The sequence below is a fragment of the Falco cherrug genome, chromosome 7, assembly GCF_023634085.1.
Source record: "Falco cherrug isolate bFalChe1 chromosome 7, bFalChe1.pri, whole genome shotgun sequence".
Taxonomy (NCBI): domain Eukaryota; kingdom Metazoa; phylum Chordata; class Aves; order Falconiformes; family Falconidae; genus Falco; species Falco cherrug.
This window is the reverse complement of record NC_073703.1, coordinates 31,793,166-31,818,015: the sequence shown is the minus strand read 5'-3', so window position 1 is coordinate 31,818,015 and position 24,850 is coordinate 31,793,166. Positions and strand designations below refer to the sequence as shown.

Genomic DNA, 24,850 nt, shown 5'->3' with positions numbered 1-24,850 from the left:
CCACTTCTAGTACAGAAACATGCTTTGTCTGGACAAGTTTTACTGACCCCAATCTCTGGCTTCTGTCTCTTGCCTGGGGATGTTTTTGTGGCATAGCTGTTCCTCCTCTTTCCCCTACTAGTGCATTTTTGGTGTCAGTCTCCTTTCTCCACCTCCTTGGCACTTGAGAGATTTCAGAGAAGCCTGTCAGTTGTTATTTCTTTTTGCTGCCAAGAGAAGGAGATGAAGGAAGGCAGTGTCATTTTGGAGATGGGGAAGGGGAGAGATGACAGGATGGGAAGAAGTGTGAACACTGCACCTTGAGCTGATACTTCTGGACGTTGTGTTCTAAAATAACCTCTTTTTGCTGGCAGGCAAATACCTAGCATTTGCCAAGAGTCTCTCCCCAAATCCCTTTGTGAAAGGTGCACTGAAACACTGTAATTTTGATGCTCTTAATATTTGTGACTCTTCCTAAAAGACATTGATTTTGTTTAAAATAAGCCCCTTGTCACTGCAAGGGCAGCTCTTTTCTGTATGTAATCCATGGCTTTTTTTCCTTAATGCCATGTTGTATCACAGCCTAAAACAAAAATTGGCTACTGCTTCTGTTTCTTATTTTTTAACTGAGATATGTCTCAAACAGTGTGTCTAGGATAGTAAACAGTATATCACCCAGTCAGTTTTATTTGTAATGTAAAGATGTTATTGACCCTCCCTCCCAGTTTAATCCTGTATTTTTCTCATCTAAAACCATATAGTACATGAATGGAAAATCAGTTGCTCACAAATCCATTGCTGTGCAGTCTTTTACATAAACAAAGTCGTAAGGATAAGCAAATGCCTTTCTTCTAATTAGCAGTGTGTTTTGTGGTTCCATGCATTCCAAAATGTAATAGACAGCTACGGTGCCTAAAATAATCCCAGAGAAAAAGCTCTTATGCCACGAAGATAGGGGTGGGAGAGAGAGGAGGCAGGAAAATCTGTTGTCTGTGTTCTTGGAAGCCTTTTCTATCTCCATTTGGATGCTGTCAGCTTCTTTTACACAAACATTACGACATCCAAGGGGAATTAGAAATACTTACCCATGACCACAACGTCAGATCTTGGGTTTGTCAGGAGAAAGCAATGCAAAAGGCAGGATCTTGGACCTGCTGCTTTCATTTTGGTTTTAGCATGCTGATAAATGCCTCCTAATGCTGGAAAGAGGTAAGGCTGGCTGTCTAGGTGGAATACAGGAAATATGAAAATCTTACCTCATAGACGTGAAATGGTCTTTGAATCTGTAAAAATGCTGTGTAAGCCCTAAGTAACAGTTATTGTCTTTTGTGATCTCTCTAAAGTTACACAACAGCTTCCCTCTTATACCAGTCACTTAATGAAATGACTAGGGACCACTCAGGGCAGAGACACAAAACCGAGATGCTACTGGCCAGATGGCTTTTAACTGAGACAATATTGGCCAAATTGAGCCTTTTAACTTCAATAAGATTTTTTTGTAAATGCACCTTATCCCAATATCAGTGGAAATAGGAAAGGCAACACTTTTCACCAGTGAGTTTTCATATGTTTCCATCCCAGCCTTTTTGCACAGATCTGTCATACCCAGGGTTGTGAACACACTGTAACCTGTTCAGGGCTAAACAACTTGGAAGCCCGTGAGCTCAGGAGCCTGCACGGCCACGCTGCTGTACTTGCATTGCAAGGGGTTGGCAGTGTCTATACAGCCTGTTCGTGTCCAAAACATCTACAGAGCTGATGTGATTGCAGAGCTTGACCAGGCTTCGGGCCCTTTCGGGTGGGAATGCGTGTCATAACTTACACTTCCATGTAACCCTTTCCCAAATCAAGGCAGATGAAAATCCAGTTTATAGGAAAAAGCCTTTACCTAAAGACCAGACAGCTATAGGGCAGGAACATCAGCCAGTTGTGGTTCCCTCACTGCCCGCCACCCCCCCCCCCCCCCCCCCCCCCCCCGCATTGCTAAGTGGAATGTAATCCATGTTGCCAAAGCCCATCAGCTAAAGATGTGATTTTGGGAAATAAAAACAAACGAGCTGTGTCATAAAGCTGCACAGCCGCCTCGAGGTACGGATCTGCTGGCTGGACACAAACCAGTGCAGTCGTTGTGCCGTGCAAAAGTACGTAGTGGTTCCTAATGCTTGCACCTTGGCCCAGGGTGTAAGTGAGAAAGATGTAGGAGAGAGCCAGTGCTTTGAAACTGATCTTGATGAACAAGAAATGAGCTGCCAATATTTAATGGTGAGAATAATTAACTATTGGAACAACTTATCTAAGGGATGTGCCTGGACCTTTATGATTTGAAATCTTTAAGTCTAGGTTGGATGTCTTTCAAAAGAAGGTGCTTTGGCTGAACTGCGAGTGTTTGGGCTTTGTACAGGAAAGCAAAATATCCTGACCTGTGCTGGACATGAGGTCAAACCAGCTAAAGGACGGACAGTTTCTCTGTGCTGCTCTTCTGATGATGATCTACTGCTGCTCTCCAGGCCACCACAGTGTGTTGTTTTTGCAATACCACACCTCACAGAAAGGTCCTGCCATGGTTCCACTGGCTTCCCCATGATCCATATGCTGGTGCCCACCATACAGCTGATGTGCTGACCAGCCAGCCTCCCAGTCATTCATAGGCAGCTCCTTTACAGTTACTGGTTGATCATCTGAGAGTAAATGACCATTGCGGTCCCTTCTGACCTCTGGCACCTTAGGAATTCCAAAAAGAGAGAAAAACTAATGAAACGTTTTCATCCTGTCCTTCCAGGAGTTCCCGGGGATGGCATCTGTAGCAGCGTAAAGGGTGATGGGTAAAGAGGCTTGTGATGAGCCTGGTCCATTTGTCAGTAGCCTTCATGTGTCTCTTGGCCAGTGTTGGGAGAAGTCACTCTCGTTAAAAAAAGTGTTAGGAATGCATCAGTGGCAACTCCACTAACAGCGAGCAGCTGTTCTGGTGATGCCCTCCAGAGATGTGGCTTCTGCAATCTGAGCTGCTCCCTTTTTCCACACACAAGTAATTTCCAAAAATATTTATCATGGTTTTGATCTTTGCCTGAAACTGAATTTTCTTTTCTATGACTGGAACAAAATTGCTCTGGATTTGGAAAGACTGGCACTTTTTTGCTCACTAGATGAGGGTGTCCACATGTAAATTGTTGGTATTTCTTTCTTTTCGGTTTGGTTAAAGACAAAGATACTGTTAAATTAAAATCCAAAAGTATTTAAACATTAATTTCTTAAGGTGGGTGTAACATGCCCACATAAATGTACTTACAAAGTATAGTATTTTCATGAACTTGAATAGATTGTAAATTGACAACTTCTAGCAATACAAAAAGACCCTGCGTTTGTTCTAAAATACTGTGAAGTTGCATTAAAGCTGAATTTTTAACCTTTGTTTTCTTACCTTTTTTTTTTAATGTGTGGTTGCCTGCTTTTAATGTTGCAGCAGTAGTTTGTGGCACAGAAATAACAGTATGGTAACCATGAAAGTTGGAGTGACTCACGGTTGACTTCAGAACTTTTTTCACCACGTTTTGCTTTCAGGAGACTATCACCTGGTGATAGCAGCAGCCCCTCCAGGCTCCCAGGCAGTGAACTATCTGTTGTTACCATGCATACAGAGCCCTTTCAATGGAAAACTTGAGCTGCTGCTATTTCCATAGAGATCGGCCTAGATCCATGATACTTCTCAAGGACTTACCTCTTCAATTTTCTTAGCTATTTTCTGCAGCTCTCTAAACAAAAATATCTATGCTCCAAATTCAGAAAGGTCACTGTCTTCAACCACAAATTTAATTAACAGCTTTCCCCTTCTACTGACTTTTTTTTTTTTTTTCCCCCCTCTTTAGTTAATTTTAACCTGATGTCCCACATTAGGAGCCTTTAGTTTCCACTTGAGGGAGTAGATGCTTATATGAGTGGCCCCAGGGAAGTGAGCTCAGTAAGTGATCACCAGTGGGAGCCAGGGTTATACATGGCATTACACCGTGGAAAGCTTCCGATCTCCTGTTGCAGACAAAATGTCTACAAAAACAATACTACTACTTTCCTAAATTCCTGCGTTTTGCAGATGTGAAGCTCAGTTTCGGCAGGGGAAGCCAGGCTGTTTCGGGGGAGCTCATAGTGCTGTGTCTTTTTGCTGCTGCTGCTAATTTTTGTGAGCACCATAGAATACAGGAGAAAATTGAAACTGTGTGAAAGATCAACAAATCAGTGTAGAATGTCACGCAGCAACATCTGTTAACTTTGGCTCTATCTCATATCCTCCTGACCCCTCCTTCCTAGCCACAAGTCTCCTGTTTTGTGAGGGCTCGGAATGATAGGAGCTTGGAGGGGTGGGGGAAATGTCTAGCTGTTTCTCAGTGGTCTGAAGGGCTTGCAAAAGTACCATCTGGAATGAAAGGTTTATGTTTGTGTGTTTCTATATTTTTAGTTATGAAACAAATGGGAATTTGCTGAATGAATTAATTGTATTGTGCTGTAAAAGTCTTATTTTGAGAGCTATTATGTATGGGAGCTTACAAAGCCTGCAGAGAGAAATGAAAGCGGTTTCCCTTTCTCATTAGGGCTTTCAGGAAATCGTTGATTACGGAATCAAATAGGGTTGCTCAGAGACTTTTGTTTGATATTACTTCTGATAAATGAAATTTTTACCTAATAATAATAGTGACACTGAAAGCAGCTGTACTCTCTGATAGTAACCTTGTTTCAATAGAACTTCCCCCTTTCCTCTTACCTCCTCCAAAGTTACAGCTAATGAAACATGACTTGCAAGCTGTAGATCCCAGTAAAAAAATTAAATCATGAAGGAGTGGGTGATACAGTAGACAGTATGTTCTTAATGGGATGGTCTTTGTCTGGGCCAGGTTAATGGTATAAGCTTGTTCTTGAATTGCATTTTAAAACTGTCAAAACAAAACCTTGACCTGGTATGTGAATTTTTTTTTTTTAAACAGGGTCAGCATATTTCACTAGCTCCTGTTCAGAAGCTAGAGGAAACTTTGTATGAGTATCAGCCTCTGCAAGTGGAGACATATGGACCACAGGTTCCAGAACTTGAAATGCTGGGCAGGCTGGGGTAAGTAACACTGCAAGTTTTAATTCCTATTTCATGGCATTATAGCTGGGACTGTTACCATCTTCGGTTTGCTAGCACGTAGGGGTCTTTTTTTTTTTTTTTTTTATTAAGGATCTTAACGAAATACTAGACTTCCTGCCCAACCAACATTTTGTTTGGGTGGATAAGCTGAAAATTTTGGTCCTCTAGCCTTTATAGACCTATTGAGAGCTGGACTGGATTGCATTAGTGTTTTTAAGGTTGTCCTTGGCAGTCATAGTGAAGTAGCTGTTCATTTTCAGTTGCACGGTATTAAAAAATAAATAAATAAAAATCTGGGGCTTAATTTACCCAGCTGTAAGCCAGTAAAAATATTAAAGTTGGGCTGAGTGCCATGGAAAAGGGTAGATTTACTTGTCGACTGTTGTCTGCAGTCAAACTGCATTTGTGAGAAATGAAGCACAGATCTTAACTTTGTCAAAAAATATAATGCTGGGCTGGTCCAGCAGCTTGGTGGCATTGTGGTGTGCAGTCATGTTTGGAAGGGAGTATGGAGCCTGCTGTGCCTGGTTAATGGAGGCTGGGAAGTCCAAAAGTGATGTGTCTGCTCTCTAGAGACGTGTTTGTAGCTGAAACGCCACCTGAAAATGTGTAGCTACTGGGATAGTGAGTGTCACCCAACTTGTCATGGCCTAACTTTCAAAGACAACAGCACTTACAGTACCTGGAGAACTATGTGGCAGAACAAATGTGCAAGGCAAGAAAGAGTTTAAAAAATAACAGTTTGTGTTTGACTGTGCAATATGGGAAAACTGAAGCCACAAAGTACTGAACGATGTTGAGACAATTTAGTATGCAGTTTCAGAGAGCACCGAAATCCAAACAGGAATCTCATCTAATTCGCTGGCACAAGAGATGTACCTCATCCAGAAAATGACAGAGGTAGGTAGATTTTTAAGCAATCTCATGGTGCTTCAGAAAATTCAAGGCTGTCTGGAGCTGAGGTTGTCTCCGTTTTTATTATTTGTGTCCTTCTGATGCCTATGACTTTTATTATCTGATACCAAACTTCTGAGACCAAATATTAATTAGCAGTTTAAACTTGGGCAGAGTCAGATTTTAGCCTTCACCACCTGTTTGGATGGAGCGCAGCTGTGAGGGACCTCCAATGTGAGGCGAGCTTTGAGACCCTCTGAGCCCTAAGCCTCATCACAAGTTGAAATGTTTGGGGGGGGTGTGTGTGTGACTTGTGCAGGGAGGATTCCCAGTCCTTGTCCCTTTGTCTGCCCTTGTAAAGTGAGTGCTGGTGTCCAGATCTGGAAGGAGCCCTGTTCAATCCGTGTCTGTGCCATGGGATTGCCTGTGACACCAGTTTAAAGGCAACCCAACACCTTGAGGCAGGGGGGAATAAAAAAAGTCCATTAAATATTGCATTGCAGCATCTGTGTGTGAATGTATTTGGGCAGGGTTTGCAAACAGTGCTCACAGATGGGTCTGTTCTTGGAGACGTTTTGACACACGTGTCATTTTACTCCTCTGCGCATGAACAGCCAGGGTTGTTCGGCTTGGCCGTGGAGGCGATGAAAGAGTTAAGAGCGGCAGGGGTGCTGGGTGCCTGTGGTAGTAAGGGGAGGTGCATAGGTGGGTACCCACCAGAAGAGTTCTTCTGAGGCTGTTTACAATTCCAAAACAAATACATTGATGCTTTGGGTTCCCAGCCGGTACAACTCTAACCCTATTCCGTGGGGTGCCTGAAATACCTTAAACCATGTGAGGCTGCTGGTTTATAGATTTGTGTTGCTGTGTTTATATGAACTCGCGCGCATTTCCTGTTGATGATGAATGCTTAACTAATGTGCCTCCGTCCCTGCTTGGGGGTTTTTCAGGCAGCTGCATACAGCTGCCTGGGTGAGGCAGAAGAGCTGGGCGCAAGGTTATCCACTCCTGCTAAAGATTTTTAGTTTCCACTTCATTTGCACTCATATAAGGACAGGTTAAATCTAAATTTATTTGATTTCCCCCCCCCCTTGTTTCTCCCTCTTTTCACGTTCTTGTTAATAATTTTGCAGTCTGGCTATTTATTGCTGCTAAATAGTTCCCTTAAATGTGCCGGCTGTTATCTGAGTTGCTGGAGCCAGAATTATTGCAAAGATATTGCCAACCTGGAGTTAATTCACTTCTGGTAGAATAATTTATTGACCTTTTTTTTTAAAGATAACATTTTATTGTCTTTGAAACGCTCAGTAGAATGGGCTTTTTGAATATTCATGTCTTAACCTCGTACCTTCTGCAGGACTCGCTTCAGGTTTCAGCATCAGTGTTGCTTTTATTAGTAAACTGCTGTAATGAAGGAGAGAGCTAGCAAGGAGGCTTTTAGTAAGAAGAGCAAGAAAAAGGACGAATCCTTAAGGGATCATTTAGAACATTTGTTAGGGATCTTATATAATTAAAGAAAAATGCTTTTTAAGATGACTTGTATTATTTTCTCGTTAGGCTTTACAAGAAACTTTGCATACAGTCCAATAAACTTGATTTGGCATCCTCTCACTGCTCTTCTGTGTGGATTTTGCATGTTTTGCGAAAAAACGAAATTTATGTTCAAACTGGTCTTAGAAATTTGTTTTCAGTTTCTCTTGGGGTTGTACATTTTCTGTGTACTGCAGAAAAGCATTAACATCCTTATTGATGCATTTATTTGCTATTGTGTTGGAAGTCTGAGAATAATGAAGAAATAGATTCCCCGCACCCCAGCCCCAACAGAAATGATTGGTATAATTTCCTTTTTTTAAATGGAGGAATATTTTCTGGAAGTAATGAAATATAGGCGATAATCCTGAATTACACGGCTTTCTGGGAGCAACATGTATGACACTTAAGTTGTAGACAGTATTTAACCTCATGGCAGGGGGGAGTGAAGCTTTCTCGGAGCCAGCCTCTCTCAGAAATTACCTTGACTATATGTCTGTGGGGTTACTGCAAGAAAGTCTCAATGGCTGATGGTCCCATGAATACATACTTGAGTGTGCCAGGTTGGTGATGGTTTGATCTAGGTGGTAAAGCTGGAGAACCAGCTCATGCCTGACTCAGCAGTCAAGTGGAAATGTGACTTGAAGAAAGGGAGAAGACATATGAGCATCTCCCATCTGTAGGGTACCACGCCTGGAGACAAGTGGAGTTTTGAATGACTGTAACATACCCATCTTGGAGGCAGGCTCCACAGCTGCCTGTCCTTCCATGACAACTAATAGTCCTGGGTCTGTCACTTGGTCACTACTCTAAATTACTGAAGTGTTCAGTGACACGCGTTGGGAAAATGTTGGTTTCTGGGTGGAGTTGAAGGCAACCTGCTAATGGGAGTCATGTTAGAGAGCACAGTCTTATCAGTGGCCTACTGGCACTTCTGCCATCACCAGAAATGGCTAGGCTGGTGTAGTTTGGCAAAAATGGGGAGTGTCATCTTTTGGTTCAAACTCATCCAAATCTGTTGAACTGCAAAAGTCATTGCAAGGCTGTGGGACTTTGCTTGGCTTTTGGGGAGCAGAGGTGTGTGGTTGTAAGAGAGAGCATGACTGCCTGGATGCTCAGGCACTCGCTGCCATTACTTCAAGGTTTTCTTCGAGGGGTAAAAAAAAGCCTGTCTTCCCCACCCTGCCTTTTTTTTGGTGTTGTTTCTTCTAATATTTTAGTTGAGCTTACTGAATTTGTGTGGTTGGAGGTCTGGATTTTTCTTAGTGCGAAACAAAAGAGATGAAAAATACAACAAACTCTGACATACCAAGTAGCGAGAGACCAAAACAGGATGGGGATGGGAATTGGTTTGTTGTTTTAAAAATGTATGTTTGTTATGTAGGTTCGATTAAAGAAAACCCACAAACAAACACAAAACCAAAAAATCCTGTGAGGATCAAAATTCTGTTTGTTTGAGGTCCTGAAAAATGTAAAGACATTCTTGGCATTAAATGTAAGTATGAATGGCTAGCAGGAGTGGCCACACAGTGTTTTCACACCAAGTATTTACAGCTGTGGAGTACACAAGCTACTTAAACTGACTATAAATCAAAAATCTGCTTAGGCAATTAACATTTCGGGTAAAGGTGCGTGAACTTCATGTCTCAGTTTAGAAGCAGTCTTTTGCAATCCCAAGTGGATCTTACTCTTAACATGGCACCAGTCCTATTCTCACCATTCCTGCAAAACAGAGGTAATTTACAAGTAAGATTAAAAATTCGTTTGCGCTCCACTTAAATTCTCTGCATTAATAGAGAATTTTTGTGCAGACCTTGTAATCAAGTCAAGCCTGAGCTGCTTAAAATAATATTTTGTTTGCCTGCTTAACTTTATCTGGAGAGATACATCCCAAATACAGGATTTTTTTTTTAATGTATTTTGATGAATATATTTATATATGAATATGTGAAAAAAATCAGGTTTGCTCCAAAAATCTTTGCTTTTCTTTAGGGAATAATGTGACTTCTCTATCAACTTGTTTTCACGTATAACCACATTGTTAGGAGCACTCCAGTTAATTACTGTTTTGTTTAAAAATGATGCAAAAAAATGAAGTTCAGTGGTGAACACTAATGAGGATAGGTAATACACTCTGATAATTTAAATCTAAGCAAAATGCCATTGTAAGTGTTGAGGGTAAGTACTGGAGCAAAATCAGAGTGCTGTGGAAGTCTGTATATACAACAAATGTAGTTTAGCCCACTGTGCTATTTATAACGAACAACGGGATTGATACATTCCTTTTTTTCCTAGCGTAGGAGGGCTCAGTCATTTTAAATTTTGAATTAAGATGAGGAGGTTTGATTTCATATCTTAGAGCTTTGTTAGCATTAAATTTTTAACCTTCATTTCAAGTGGAAAGTTTCTGCATATTTCTTTGTTGTACAGTGTTGTAGTGTAATTTGAAACACATGTAGAGTTCTGGCACTTAATGCAGAAGTGACTCGTGTAACTTCTTTGCTGTCAATCATAGGGATTTTATTTTTTAAGTGAGGCAATAGTAAGGATGCTCTCCAAATTATTCTTAAACTATAGTTGAATCTGGTCTTTGGCTGGATTAGTTTTTGCTAAAACCCTGTCAGTGTCTGTGTTGGGTTCAAGACAGTGAAATAACTGAGAATTGATTTTGAATGGGTGACAGGACTGCTGGGCTTTAAAAGTTGTAGCAGGTGATTTTTCACATCTGCTTTCTTTGTCATTGGGGTATGTGGATATTTCTTGAATCTTGGAAAAGGAGAAAAGCCACAAATGAAGGGCTTATTTGATCTGCTCTGGCCCGTTGATTTTGAACACTGAATTCATTCTCCTCCTTTGAATAGAATATAGTTTCTCAATAAGCTCAGTAGTCAGAGTCAAAAGATTGAGTAAGAGCACTGAAAGCTTGTCTTGCTTTGGAGGGCATGTAGAGGGCTGCACTCCTTGCTGGAATTCTCTTGCCTACCAAGGCATATGGTCTGAATTTCCCAGTGTCTCCTGTTGCAGGGGCTGATCCTCAGTAGAAAGATTTGTCGGCTGCAATGCATTTTGAATCGGGTGCCTAATGAATGAGAATTGGCAGGTAAAAAGTGCTTATTGATTTAAAGTCACAGCTACATTTGCATACAGCCTTTTGAAGTGAAGTATTTTTTGCTCATTTTATCATGAATGATTGAATAAAAACCTGCGAATGACAGTAGAGGTACTGTGTGGGTACACTTTCTTTGGAATGGTGTGAAATGGCCAAGTGTGCTGTCTTTTTCAAGAGCGGATAGAACAAGGAAACAGAACTGTGTGTAAACCACCTTAATTTGATTTGATGTAGAAACTGTGTTGTATTGTTTTAGTGTACTACAGAAATTCTATAGGTTTTGTCGTAGGGTTTGGAAGGACACAAATTTAATATAGGGGAGGTAGATTAGCACCAATTTTTTCCAGCTGAATGGAAATCAAGGAAAGCAGTACAGCCTTTAGTGAGTCTGAAATCTTACTGTTTAAGAAATCAGCTTTCTGGCAGAAATGTCTATGAACATTTCAAACGACACCCTGTAGTATATGGTGTTTTGCATGGAGCTCTTCTGTCAAGGTCATTAGCAATTGAATATATTAGAAGTGGACTGCTTATGAAATGGAGAGTTTTGCTTCCTGCCCGCCCACCTGTGGGTATAGTGTGGGTTCTGTAACTGTAAAAGGTCTCAGGAGGGTTATAAAAGCAGAGAATATGGAAAATATATAAAGAAACAAAGAAGGAAGCCTGCATACACCATGAAGTTTCTTACATGTGAAGCTGGCTGTAGTTGTATACGTACCACTAAATTAACCTCAAATGCTGGCCATGACAGCAGAATGTCCATAGTAATTGTTTTTGTTGGCATTTGGATTCAGAATTAACTCATCGATCTAACATGAGTCTCTGTACTCAGAATACTGGTCTGGAAATGTTTTTTTACTTTTTCATGCAATCATGGAAAAAATATGTTTCTGCTCGAAGCAGTTGTCAAACAAGCTTCTTTCATCGACAATCAGACGCAGGGCAGCTGAGTAAGGCTGTTTAGTCTAGAATAAATACTCAAGAGATTACAAGGTCGCTGTAGGAAATGTAATTATACCATTTATTCCAGAATAGTCTTTTTGTAGTGTGGGCTTGCAGAATACTAAATCATGCGTTTATTAAAATACATATAATATGAAGAAAAAATAATTTGGAGCCTTAACATAAGGAATGGAGAATTGTCTTGCAAACTGCACAAGAGGATTAACCAGTAAATATTTACAACTGCTTCAGAAAATCAGGATGATAATATTGGCTTTATTATTGGAAATTGGTAGGAAGCAAACCCTGAATTGTCTCTGCAGGTGCAGGGGCAATGCTGCTAAGTAGGCAGCTAAAACAGTGTCAGGCAAAGCTGCTGTTGTATTGTAACGTGGTGGGAGGCATCCAGCAACTGTGCGGTCCAAATGCCCTATTTTCTGCACCCTGTCTCACCCAATCAAAGCCTTGTTACTACCAGCCACTTAAAAGTATCTGATCATCTGTGGTAGATCTTATCTGTTACTGAAAGCCCTACTTTTCTTTCGTCCTTCCCTTCATCTCCTGCATTGATAGCGCTGTTTATGTGTGGTTCTCCTGTGACTTTTTATGTCCACAGACTTTATTCCTTATTTGTTCTCCATCAGCTTAGAAAAACACATTTTGCCAGAAGTTAAATTTCAGATCTTCTGTTGCTTCTTTGAATTTATGTGGTAAGTTTGAGGTCAGTAGTTTTGTGCTCAGTATTTTCTTTTTCTGTACTTTTTTCCTTCCTTGCTTGTCCTGCACTCCATCATATTGCCTGTTTTGAGTCTTTCTCTGACTCCGCAGCCAGATGTATAATTGCACTGAGAATTATGTAGTTGCCACAAGAAAAACAATACGTTTTGCATGTGCAGGAGGGATTTTTCAAGCTTACCTCTCACTTCAGTGACAGAAGGGCCTCAGTGTCCTCAGGTTTTGTAGTTCTTTTCCAGGACAGAGCCCCCAGATGCTTTCTTTAAGCCCAGTGTTACACTACAGAGGCAGGAACACCTTAGCGATGATGGTCATAAAGAATATGGGAACTCATTGAGGACCATTGCTGAGAGGAAGAGCTCCTCCTTTTGATCAATATCTGAGCATCACTCGTGCTCTGTAAAGAATGAGAGAGGTCATGACAAGGAGTTGCTCTGGGGCAGTCCAGGCAAACACTGTGATTGTTTCCTGAAGGGTCTGTTTAGGTGCACTGATCTCTTACATTAATTATTTATTTTCAGTTGTAGTTCAAGTAGAAAGCTGAGGAGCGTCCTTTAAGAATCCCTTGTAATAAAAATGCAAGAAGGAAGTCCGAAAAGAGGAGACCCTTTGCTGTTGTTTTAGGAAGGGGGAGTTATGTATAACAAAAATACTTGGACTGAGTGGGACAGCCAGCAAAATAGACCCCTAAAGAGGAAAATAAAGCCATAAATTGTGCATCTCCTTGACTCTGACACTGATAAACATAGTTGTAAAGCAACCTTCCAAATAAAAATTGTTTGTTCAGGTGAATTGCAGGCTTCCTGAAATGGCAGAGGGAAGCATGGGGGTCTCTTGCTTGAAGCTTTACGCAGCTTTTCAAGCTGCTGCTCCTGATCTTTTCATGCACTTCAGGTAGCTTTGTTGCACTTTTATTCTTGATGACTAGTAGTTCTCACAGTGAACAGGAGTCAACAATGTTTAAAGCTTCTCTGAAGAGTGCTAAGTGCTAGGAGTGAGATTTCTTCTTGGAGGAACGTGCCATTTGCCAAAGTCAGTAATTCAATTCATAAGTTTGATTGTATGTAACTGATCTTACACCTGATATGATGGATGGCAAGATTTTGAAGGGTTGAGTTGGTAGTATCTGTTTTCTTATTTTAATAGTGACCCTCATGTCCCCCAGATTATATCATACTGGAGGAAGTTTTTGGAGAAGTGGAACTGGAGAGCTTTTCTTAGAGTTAATGGTATCTGATCATGTGTTCTCGTCTTTATTTTTCCTAGTTGTCTTTGAAAGGAAAATAAAATACCCAGATCTTAATGGACTCTGATTCTTACAGGTGTGTAGCTCCTTCCACTCCAGCAGTTCACTGATTGCAGTCACGTTTCGTGCAGCAGCAGAGATTTTAGGGGTAACTAAGAACCTAGCCGCTGCATGAAAAGGAGTGGTTAGATATGGAGGGAGGACCCTAAAAGTACCTTGATTAACAAAAAAACTGCCTGGTAAGCTTATGACTTATTAGCCACCAGAGAAGCTGCATGGAGTGAGACACTTCATAGATGTCCTAACTGCTAGAGAAAAGCTTTAGTCAGAGCTTGTAAGCACCCACAAGGCCAAGCTGTGGGAAGCCAGACTGCATTAGTTCTCGTGTCACGGCAGTACTTAAAAAGAAAAGAGAAGAAAACTGAAGCTTTTTGGATCTTTGAAATCAGAAGATGTCCAAGGATGGGTAAAAGATTATTAGCTCAGGTGTCTTCTGTAGTTAGTCATGTATGTATGTTGGGTCAAACGGGCAAAAGAGGAACCCAAGCCTTTTACAAACAAGCAAGCAAAATGCAAAACAAAAACCAACCAAACAAAAAAACCCCCGCAGCACAACTGTTCTTAAAACTTTCTGTGTTCCATACCACTTCTATTCATCGTGAACACTGGTAACATGGGGTGCTCTTAATTCAAAGTCTCTTAAATGCCAGTATTTGCAGGATGGGGTTATAATCAATGAATTCTCTAAATGCTAGTCATTTATAAGCATCCACTGCTTTCATTTCAAATTACCCTCTGTATCAAATGATTGAGATGTTACCCAGTTGCTCAATACCTGCAATAGTGTCGCTGGCTGTGCTGAAGCTGGCTTGTGGTGCTGTCTGCACAGTGCTTTGCCTTAGCCAGTACAGCCCACTGCAAGGCCAGTAAAGCTGTCCATTGACACGTGCAGAGCGTGCAGCAGCACCTGCTTGGGCTGAGAAAGGGAGGACTGATCCCTGAACGGACACTGGTCTTGTAAAGAGTGGTGGAACAGCTACAGAGGTGATTTATTAATTCAGCATTTTTTTAAATACACCCTTTTTTCCTTCCTTGGGTAAGGGATATAATATGTTTCCTATCATGCTCTGTAGCTTTGATTTTTTTTTTTTTTAATTATTTTATATTTTTTTTAGTGGGATGGCTTACAGGGCTTGAGAAAAGCACCCGCAATTAAGTTGGTTGGCTGGAGATTATATACACACATTTAGGAACTGATTTTCATGGCTTTGGTTTTAAAGCCTTGCTAATAGTTGGTTGAAAACTGTTTTAGGTAAACAAACCATGTAGTGCCAGGCTTCCAGAAAGAATTGAGCTGTTCACTCCTCTCTCTTCCATATTGAGGCATTGGACTTAGGCCACATTTCTAATAACAAAATAGGGGTTTGAACATAATCGGACTTCACAGATGAACTATTGCTCAGGCTTGAAGGTAACGCCACCATATTTTTGTTTCTCTACCTAACTGGTATTAAATGTAAAAAACATAAATCCTTTTCAGTGGGAGAGGAGAAGGGGAGATGGTTTTCATTTGGCATAATTTCCTGTGAGACGTAGTTCTAAACAAGGCCCATATTTACACAAGACAATACAGTTTTACATGTACTAGTGTATCCAGCACATTTTAAAATTGTTTAGCCAGCCCTGGGTATTAAATACCTTCACAATAAATGTGTTTAATAAAAGTAGATGAAGTTTGAAATAATTTTTGAATAATTTTACAGTAGAAACACCAGCTAAATCAACCCCATTGCAGTAATAAATGTCACAAAAACAATTAATTATACTTGCTTGCCACTGCAAAATCAATTGTGTAACTGTTCTTCTAAAACTGACTTTTACATTACTAAATCCTAAACACTACACTTCTGTAACTTGTCAGAATCAGGTTTTGGTTAATAGATATTTTCAGTGATGTAATGGGAAATTCTGGCATGGAGTCAGAATATAATGGACTGTGATTAATGTTTTAATAAGCACTTTTCTTCTACTTATGATGCAGCAGTGAAATGGTTTCCTGCTTAGATTGATAGAACAGCAGGTGTGCATACATACTTTTTTTCTTTCAGTAAGAATAAAGTTTTCAATTCTTTTGCTTGAAAACATTTAATGTTTTTCCTTGAGTCAAACGCTGCTGATTTGGGGGTTTCAGTTTGTTTGGTTTAAATGCAGCAATTGCTGATATTTGTCATTTGGAAGTGGGGGATGCCATGGAAACCTTTTCAGTACTTCAAATGCTTTCTGTAAGAGGAAACTCATTAGTTTAAAAAATAGTTTTGATATATTGATGTTTTCTTCAGTGAAATGATTTGTTTAAAAATACTGTTAGAGTAACTCAAAAGTGTGTGAGAACAAAGTACAGTGTTGAAAATATTAGATGGTTAGATTTATTATTTAAGTTGATGTAATACACTTGCTACATACTTGGTTACTTTTGTACTGGAAGTGGTTGTGTTTTTCTATATTTAAAATATTTCTACACCCCCACCCCCAAAAAATTTCAGTTATGGCTTTTAACATCAATCCAGATTTGTTGCAGGGATAGTTTTATTGCTTAGGGATCCAGTCATCTGCTGTCCTGATGTAGAGGTGGTGTTTCTTCTAAGATGCTGCTTAGAGTGAGCATATTTTCTGTGCTCTTAACATCCTACTTATACCAGGTGGTGGCTGTGCACTTGGTCTTCACTGCTCTGCAGAGGAACATATATAATAAGTATATTTATAAAATACTTTTTTTAAAAAAAAAACAAACCACAGAGCATGAGGACTACCTTCTGACACAAAGTAGTCTCACTTCTTTCCTTCTCTGTCCTTTAGGCTGGATGGTAGCAATCAATATACCTGTGATGGAGAGAGGAGAAAGAGGGTGAACGCTGTAGAAAGAGGACGTCCCGTGTTTGGGTATTGTTGGCATTAGTCCACTAGACAAGACTCTAGGCACCTCTGGTCTCTTACTTCAAAAAGTTTGATGAGCCTTTCTGGCTTTGGTTCTGGCTCTAATGCAGGTGCTCTTCTCTCTTCTGGAGTCTGTTGACATTGATATTCAAGATTACAGGTAGTTTCTTCATCTCTTTGTTCTTTCCCCTAAACCTGGGAATCTTACTGATTCCTCTATTCTCAGGGGCATCAACCCATGCTTTAATTTTTCCATCACCTTTGGAAAAAATGCAGATATCGGCATACTCATGTTTTTAGTATTTATTGAGAATTTCACAGCCAGCCTCTGTATCTTGATTTTATGCAAACTCTCTGTACTGGGGTAGCATCTGCCTTGCTTAGAGAAGTTTATTTGTGTATTTCCTTTATTTGCTACTGCTGCATTTGTCTAGTTCTCCCTTAAAAAGATGCAGAAAGTGAGTTCTGGCTGCTATCTTTATTTCTTGACTCTCTTCCAGAATTCATGAGGAAATGCTCATATATAAAGCCAAAAAAAATCTACACCTCTTCTCCCCTTCCTGTCATTAGAAGGTTCCCTCTCTCCTCCTCTTTTCACATTTAGGCTCTGATGGATTGGGCAGACTTCTTGCTCTGTGGTCATTGATTCTGTTAATTGTCAAGAAGTATTCCAGAAAGGAGAGAAGAGGAGATCTGCACTCTGAGGCCATCTCAAAACTTGGAAGCATAAAGGCTCTGCTGTTCCAGACTCTCTCAGCACACAGTTAATTTTGGAATGAATAGTCCTGCAGATACAGAGTCTGCAAACAATCTGAAATATGGAAAGAAAATTTTGCCTTTAATTTTGCCTTTCTTCCTCCCCCTTATTTCATGATGTAGGTGGATCTTGCTTTTTTTTCCTCACCAGAAGGGAAGCAAGCATTGCTGGGAAGGTGTGAGTACGATAGGGGAGTTCGTTTTCAAGACTCTCCTGGGAATGAGCAGTACTCTGCCTTGAGCAGTCCAGGCAGTAGGACCCCTCTTCTTGATCTTTTGGCTTTTGTCTGAGAGCAGTCACCAAAGTGATATTTTTGTGAAACTTCTCTGTTGTTCTTGCTCACCCAGAAACAATCTGTAGACTTTTTAGGTCTGCTGTATTTGCTCAATTTATCCAGGCCTTGAATGTGCTTGGAAAAACATGAACGGGCAGAAGAACAGATAAAACTGGTGTTGTCCAGTTCTACAAACACCTGAACAATCGATAGTGCCCTAACGGTTGGTACTGACCCTGGAGATGAAAGCAGTGAGTTCTCGCAGGTAATGCCTGCCTTCTCCAAAGAGCTGTAGGAAGTTCACGTGTTCCCTGACCTGTGTTTAGCTCTAGTGTGAACGTACTACTCTGAAAAATTCTTATTGAACTTACTTTGGTGCTGAGGGTGGCAGGCTTAAAAATAAATAAAAGCTGAATGTAGGTCCAGTTCTGCTCCTGGCCCTGGCAGAGGGGATTTGCAGTGGTTTCTGTGGGAACAGGATTAGGCGTACAGAAGCGCCTTTAACGTTCTTACCCTTGGGCAGTTACGTGTGGACACAACTTTCCTTTGCAACACAGTGTGTGAACTGTGTGTGCTCACAGGCACTTCCATAACTGAGGAGTGTGCTCCACATTGCTCAGGGATGTTTGTAAATGAAGCAAAGGAATGTGGCTACCTATATGAGAGCTGTGGCAGACAAGCGGTGTGCTAGTGCTGCAGGCTGTTTGTCGGGCCAAATTAGTAGGTACTTGGCTTTACTGGGAATGGTTAGCTGCTGGTTGACTTTCCTGTATTTCAAAACAAATGCAGAAAAACTGTCTGGAGCTATCTGCTAAGATCAGCGGCCCATATGTACTACAGGAGCAGGTTTTACAGCTTGTCTGCCCTGGGAATTAAAGATAGGAAAAAAAAGTCTTTTCCTTTGATGCTATTTTTATCCCCTTAGAAAAATACTTTCTGAATAGGACCAGCAAGTGTATGAGATTTCAATAGTCGTGTATGGGTCCATTTCATACCTTCACCCTGTATGTGCACACCTCTTGTTTCTGTGGGAGTAGTGGAGCAGAAAAGGAGTTTAATGTCTTAGCATCTACCCAGCAGCCCTGCTGAGGGATGACACGTAGGTGCAGCAGGGACTCTATAATCTAGAAGACCTCCAGACAGGGGGCTGCTTTCACCACCTCACTGCTGCTTTTCAGTGAGCATGGGAAACCTAGTAAGGTAAAATTTCTGAAATCTATGGTAGTTATACATCTGAGCTCCTTATGAGCCTGTGCTTCTAATTTCTTCCTCTTCCTCCCCCCATCCCGTTGGTACTTTCATTCCTTATCTGCAAAAATGGGAATATCTATTTTGAAGTATCAGCATTAGGCTCTGGGAAGTACTTGCTACTTAGAGTAGAGGGGACCACATAAGCTGGAATGGCTGGGTGGAGGTGATAATAGAGGCTACTGGTGTTTTCAAAGAATAGTGTGTACTCTATTTTGGGCTGCTTTGAAAGATGGTTATTTGCAACAAATCCCAGTGTTTTTGTTGACTCATGACTAATTTTGGTTTTATTCAGCATTTTTTTGCCCTTCTGAGGGCTTCAACAGCTGAAACAGCATCATCTTGCCACACAGCAGTTTCAGCTGAGCCTGGTGTTTGAAATGGCAACACTGCTAAATGTTTGTGACTTGTTTTTAGAACTGCATTTCAGCTGCCAGGTTTCTTAAGAAAGCAAAAACACTATGAAAAGCAAGAAATACCAATAAAGGAGAAGCTTTAGAATACTTCCGATGTAAAAGATAATAATAATTATCAAACTAAAAAAAGGTTCAGAAGGCATGCTAAATTTAGCAAAATTTCTTGAAGTAACAGGAAGGCAACATCTAAATAAGCATGTGTGCTCCTTGATTCTCTTCACCTTCTTTCCTTCCTCTTTTCTCCATCCCACACATAAACTCATAGATTAAATTTTCTTTTAATGAGCTGTTCCCAAAAATTTTGCTTTTCCTCTGGTAAAAGGTTTGGGTGCTCCCAGAAGAATAGCTGCCACATGGTAGGGATAAATGTAGGGGGGAGTGAGAGCTCCCCAAAATTCTCTACTTCCTTGCAAAGTGGTAAAGAAACTGCAGTGGTGTCATTAATTCTTCCAAGTACAGGGCAGGACTTAGGGCATCAAGAATATTTGCTTTGAGGGCGTCCTCTGTGCACCCAGCAAAAGCAGTAATTTCTACTGGAATGGATATTATTGATGCATGTGTTTGTGTGTATGCACATATCATTACATAAAATTTTACATTTACAGTGTAATAACTCTTTTTTATTGCTGTCATATTATTGCATGTTTCTGTAAGCATGTCAATGCGTCGATTGTTTTAGCAACTACAGCTGAAGATAGGTGTTTTGCCCCAGAAGAGAGAAGCTAATGCTCAGAGAACTTTTTGCAGAAAAACAGGTTGAATACTGAATAGACAAAGGTAACGTTTTCTAGAGCAACTAATTGAATGAAGAGTCTGTCTTCCTACTTCTAATGAACTGTAGGCTCTGAATTGATTAAAAACGTGTACTAGCTTAGGATAATCAGACTAGACAAGGAAAGGTGTTGGAAACATGGTGTTAGTGTAAAAGGATGTATTGGTGCATGGGGCAGTGTGTGCTGCTTGGAAGGGTGCTTGCACAGCCACAGAGGAAGAGGCCAGCCATGCGGAGAGATGGATGGATCAGATCTAATCCTGTAGCAGATTCCTTTATAGTCTTTGTTAAATCAGGTAGACTAAAATCCTCAAAGGGGATTTGGTTAAGCACCAAAATACCTTTGGAGTTTGGCTTCAGTGCATTTGTAAATCCTTCTCTCCCCGCGCCCCACTCTCTTACCCTGCTTGATATTTCTTGGTGTATGTATCCACCTCCTTAGCTACAGAAGTAACCAGAGCTCAGGTTTTGTAAGTTGGCCACCATTACCTTTATGATGTTTCCACAATTAATTGATTTGTGTAGTGCCATGTCTTGTGTGACCTGTGTTCTTTGCTCCTAGCTGCATGACCTTTGCTATTAAGCTGTCTCTAGTTGGAAGAAGTCCGTATCAGTAAGTGCTACAGATTAGCCTGAATAATTTATTTATTTTCCCAGCCCCCTCAGATTTTTTGACAGCTTCACATTTTACAAGGAATGACTTTTATATTTGCTTTCAAATCATAGATGGAAGTTGTTGAATATCACTGGGATAAAATGAGATCCCTGTAGGGAAAATACCTTGTTGGATGATGTATCCCCATTTACACTTATTTCTTGAGATCTATCAGTGTAAATCATGCTTAAATATTTTTTTGTTGTTGTAGCACCCATGAAACCAATTTGAATGTGGTACTTTAAGAAACAAAAATTACTGCTTGTTTTTCTTATAAACCTAAAGGTAGGTGAGCTTGAGGTGTGTCACTGAGTGATGTGTAAGTTCTTGGGGTGAAGAAATTTGAGACCAGTGTTGGTTAAACAAATCCATAGGTCAGTGTAGAATATATACAGTGGCAGTGCATTAAACGGACAGAGCATATAGTGGGAGCTTTTGTAGTCTAGTGGGATTAAGAGGTAGTCATTCTGATGCAAAAAGATAACTAACTCAGGAATAAGACCCATAGCGTTCCTGTGGAAATCTTAGTGAATAGATTTTTTCCCTTGAAAAAATGGAATGTACTTTTTATGTAAAAAAGTGAGGAATTTGCTTTGATGCAGCTTTAACCCTCTGTAAAGAGTTACAGAAAAATAGTGTAGAGCTGCACTCGTGCTAAGGTGCATGTGGGGTTTGAGATGCTTCTCAAATGTTTGAGATGGCTTCTAGGGCAGCTTGGACTTGTATGTGCTCCAGTGCATGTTGGAATACCACAGAAGTGGTCTGGGAAGAGCCAGCTCTGCTTCTCTTGTGGTTTTTGCTCTTCAGTGTCTTCAGCTGATAGAACCTTTGTAGTAGTACAAGTAGTTCTCAGTCATGAAGGGCGTCACATTAGCCCATAGTATATATATGTGCCAAAATGTTATTGAAGTCTTTGAAAACCTCCGTAGCACTTGTGTGGCAGATCATACTTCTATGTAGCTGCTTTAAATTCAGCTTACTAGAGTGCTTGTCCTGCTGATGGGAGAGATCAATATGGGCCTTTGCTCTCTTCCCTTAAGTCACATCAGCAGCCTGTCAGATGTGATGCACTGCGCTTGACCAGCTCAATAGAAATTATTAGCTTTATTTGGTTAGTAAAGAAATTTTATTTGATCAAACCCTGTTTCTCACCAGAATGTCGGAGTGCTTTGGAGTAGACTATAGCTCTTTACTTCAGCATAGGTCCATGCCCAAATTAAAGTGACTGGTTTTCTTCTGTGATGTATTTTTCCATGCTGCTGAGGGACTTAAAAACTGAGGGGTGTAGGTGCACAGGGACCCTGACGTTGTTACCCAGTTACACATCCAGTGAGTACTCCCAGTTCCTGACTGCCATCCGAGAGAGCTGGAGTACTGGTCCAGTTGCTTTTAATGGTTGATTACGAGGAAATGCATTTTGATAGGAAAGTTTTTTCAACACTTGCATTATCCACCATGCTGCTCTGTATTCACTTATGTTTTAACTGAAGAACTGCATTAATCACATTGTATACGTTACCTTTCTCTCTGCTGCATTTAATTAGGAGGTTTATACATTGATGTGCAACAAACATTAAATTTGGGCTAATGGGAAATGGCTTTGGACTTGAGTTATAGTAACCATAAAATGTGGTGAGATCTGGCACTTGATTTAATGATGCCAAAGAGTGGCATGGCACGTAATCTAATGACACCACATTGTATGGTGTTGCGTAACGCACTAATATTTTATGTAGTCTTAAAAAAGAAAAAAGCTTGGTTATAACATTCAGTGCACGTTTGTGCACAAACATGCATATACCTGTTTATGGCTGTGGCTCACACTGGGTTTGAAATTTCTTGTTATAGAAAGCAGGTTTTATATCTTAATAATATGAGAAATTAAGCAGTTCAAGAGCATAAAGCAGGAAAATGACCTTTAATTTTCTACAGATGTTTGATGATTGAAGACTAAAAGAGTTTCATAATGAAATGGCAAATTGCATGAAAGAAGTTAAACTTCAGTACAAAGATACGCTGTGTCTTAATATTCCAGGGGAGTCTTATCAAGTACTAATATAATAATCTCTCACCTCTTGTCTTGCAGCTTTTTGACTTGATGTAGCCATGGAACTTCCCTTTAAAGCACAGTAATTTCTCTAAAACCTGTTTGATCTGTCAAATAGGTGCAGAAGCTTGTGTCACACATGAAGAAGATGGCAAATTCAGCTCTGACAGATGATACAAATACAGTGAAGTTAATTGACTTCGCCAAGGGAGAAAAATTCTTCCTCCCAATTATGTCAAATGCCAGTCAACTTTTCAGAGGTGGGGAGGGAAACGTGCCTAAAGGACAATACTGATACAGTGCTTTTCTAGTAGGTGCTTTCTGTGCTTAATTTTTATTTTTACTTTTTCTATTTAAGCTTTCAGGGATAAAATAATAAAATCAATTAGCTCAGTTGTATCTATGTTGGGATTCTCAGACCCCACAAATCCGTTGTCCTTCTGTGGTCTTTCAGGATTTTCTGCCTGTTTTTGTAAAGATAAAACTTTCAGAAGATTCTGTGAAGCAATGAAGTCTTGGACTACTTACTTTTCTGCCACTTTTAGCTGTTCTGCTTCTTTGACTTCATATTGGTATAATTTAAACCCTGTCAAAGTCACAGGTTTCTATCACATTCCAAGTTTTTAGTATTTGGAAGGCAAAGGAGAGGATTGGGCTCTGTACTTTGTTTGTTAATCCCTGGTCAGGACTATAACCTGTCTCATATATGAAGCGCTGCAGTTTCGTGTTCTAGCACCACATGATTCTTTTACAAAAATTTCCTGTCAGTGGAGAAGGAGCCAAGCGGGGCTGTCATGGTAGGGGTTCTTGTTTTGAGGAATCAAACTCACGTTTTCTCCACTCTGACACCTTTCGCTCCCTCAGCTTAGTTTTTGTTTTTAGTTTGTGGGTTTTTCCACTGCAACTCATGGTAAGTATTATTGCCAAGAAAGTATAAATAAATAATAAAAAGGGATTGATGTAGGCAATTTTTAATTCTGTCCCCTTCTGAGATTGTGATGCATGACAGAGCAGAGTGGCGGACAGTTTGTGTGTGCAGACGTTTACACAAACACTTAGCATGTCCAACAGGATTATCTGTACTGCGGTTAAAAGGGACTATGTCTCTGATATATCGAAGTTCATCCGTAGTGAGGCTGGGTACCCAGCCTGCATTCCCTCTCCCTGGTAGGTACGACAGGTAGCCACGTGTTGTAGCAGAACAAAGATAAAACTGTCCCAGGAGTTAGTTTTTCACAGGCTCGGAAGACCTGCCTGGCTGGCAAGCCTTAGGTTTTCTGCCCACTGGATGGGTTTCTTTCTCACTGGATGAGCCCTTTAAGTCATCAAGGCTGAGGATGGTTGCCATTAATTAAGGCTGCAAGCTAATATTTTTGGGGGAAAAAAGAACAAAAGAAATCACAACACTGTCTTCAGGTTATTTTCACAGTGAAGGTAGAATCTGTTCCCATTGTCCTTTTCTTTTGTAGCACAACTCTACTATATATAGCCGGTCTTTTTGTGTCTTACTGTTCAGTGACCCTTATGTTTTTTTCAAGAGTATGTTGGTAAATCTGATAGTGTTTATATTTTGTATGGTTAGAATTTTTGTTATTTATTGCTGCATTTTTCACTTTACAAAAGTGCCTAGGAACATATTGTGCAAGTCCATCATATTAGACACTGTACAGTGATTTAGATATGTGTTGAGGAACAGTCCATGCCCCAAACTGCCTAAAAGTAGAGGATGCCATCTTTAAAAGAAAAAAAAATATTTAAAATGAAAACATGCAACAGTAACAAACTAGCTCCTTTCTTGTTTCCCTTGCACTTGACTCTCTTCTTGCTAAATGTGGCAATACTATCAAAACTTTTCATTCTTATGGCTTCTGCCTGTCAGTGTAACTGTTCCAGACCTTTCAGTGGCAAAGAACTTGATTCCATTTGTGGATTCCAACTTTTTACTCATCCTTGCATCTGGTTTTGTTGCCTTACAACTCAGATATTTTCAGATTGACACAATATTGATCACAGTTGCATTTAGTTAAATTTGAGGTTAGTTTACACGAGTCAATGATGAAATTTCATGTGACACTCTTTTGGACATCAGGCATTCATTATGTTTAGAAGTTGGGGAACTTTATTCAGCCACTAAATGTACTAAAAGGCCTTTATTAAAACAAGACCTTAGTATGCATAATTTAGATTTGAATCATGGTA

At 40.3% G+C, this 24,850-nt stretch overlaps 1 protein-coding gene across 4 annotated transcripts in view; it reads left to right on the top strand.

Moving 5' to 3' along the window:
* Nucleotides 1-24,850, top strand: part of MNAT1 (MNAT1 component of CDK activating kinase) — a 124,598-nt gene that overhangs the window by 82,105 nt on the left and 17,643 nt on the right. For 2 of the 4 annotated variants that reach the window (XM_027802560.2, XM_055716748.1), the window contains exon 7: nt 4,950-5,071. The exons of 1 other annotated variant lie outside the window; for it this stretch is intronic. In XM_027802560.2, the coding sequence (XP_027658361.1) occupies nt 4,950-5,071 (122 nt within the window). Of the gene's footprint in view, nt 1-4,949; nt 5,072-12,183; nt 12,278-24,850 lie in introns of all 4 variants that reach the window. One more of the 4 variants, XM_055716749.1, reaches the window with a different exon arrangement.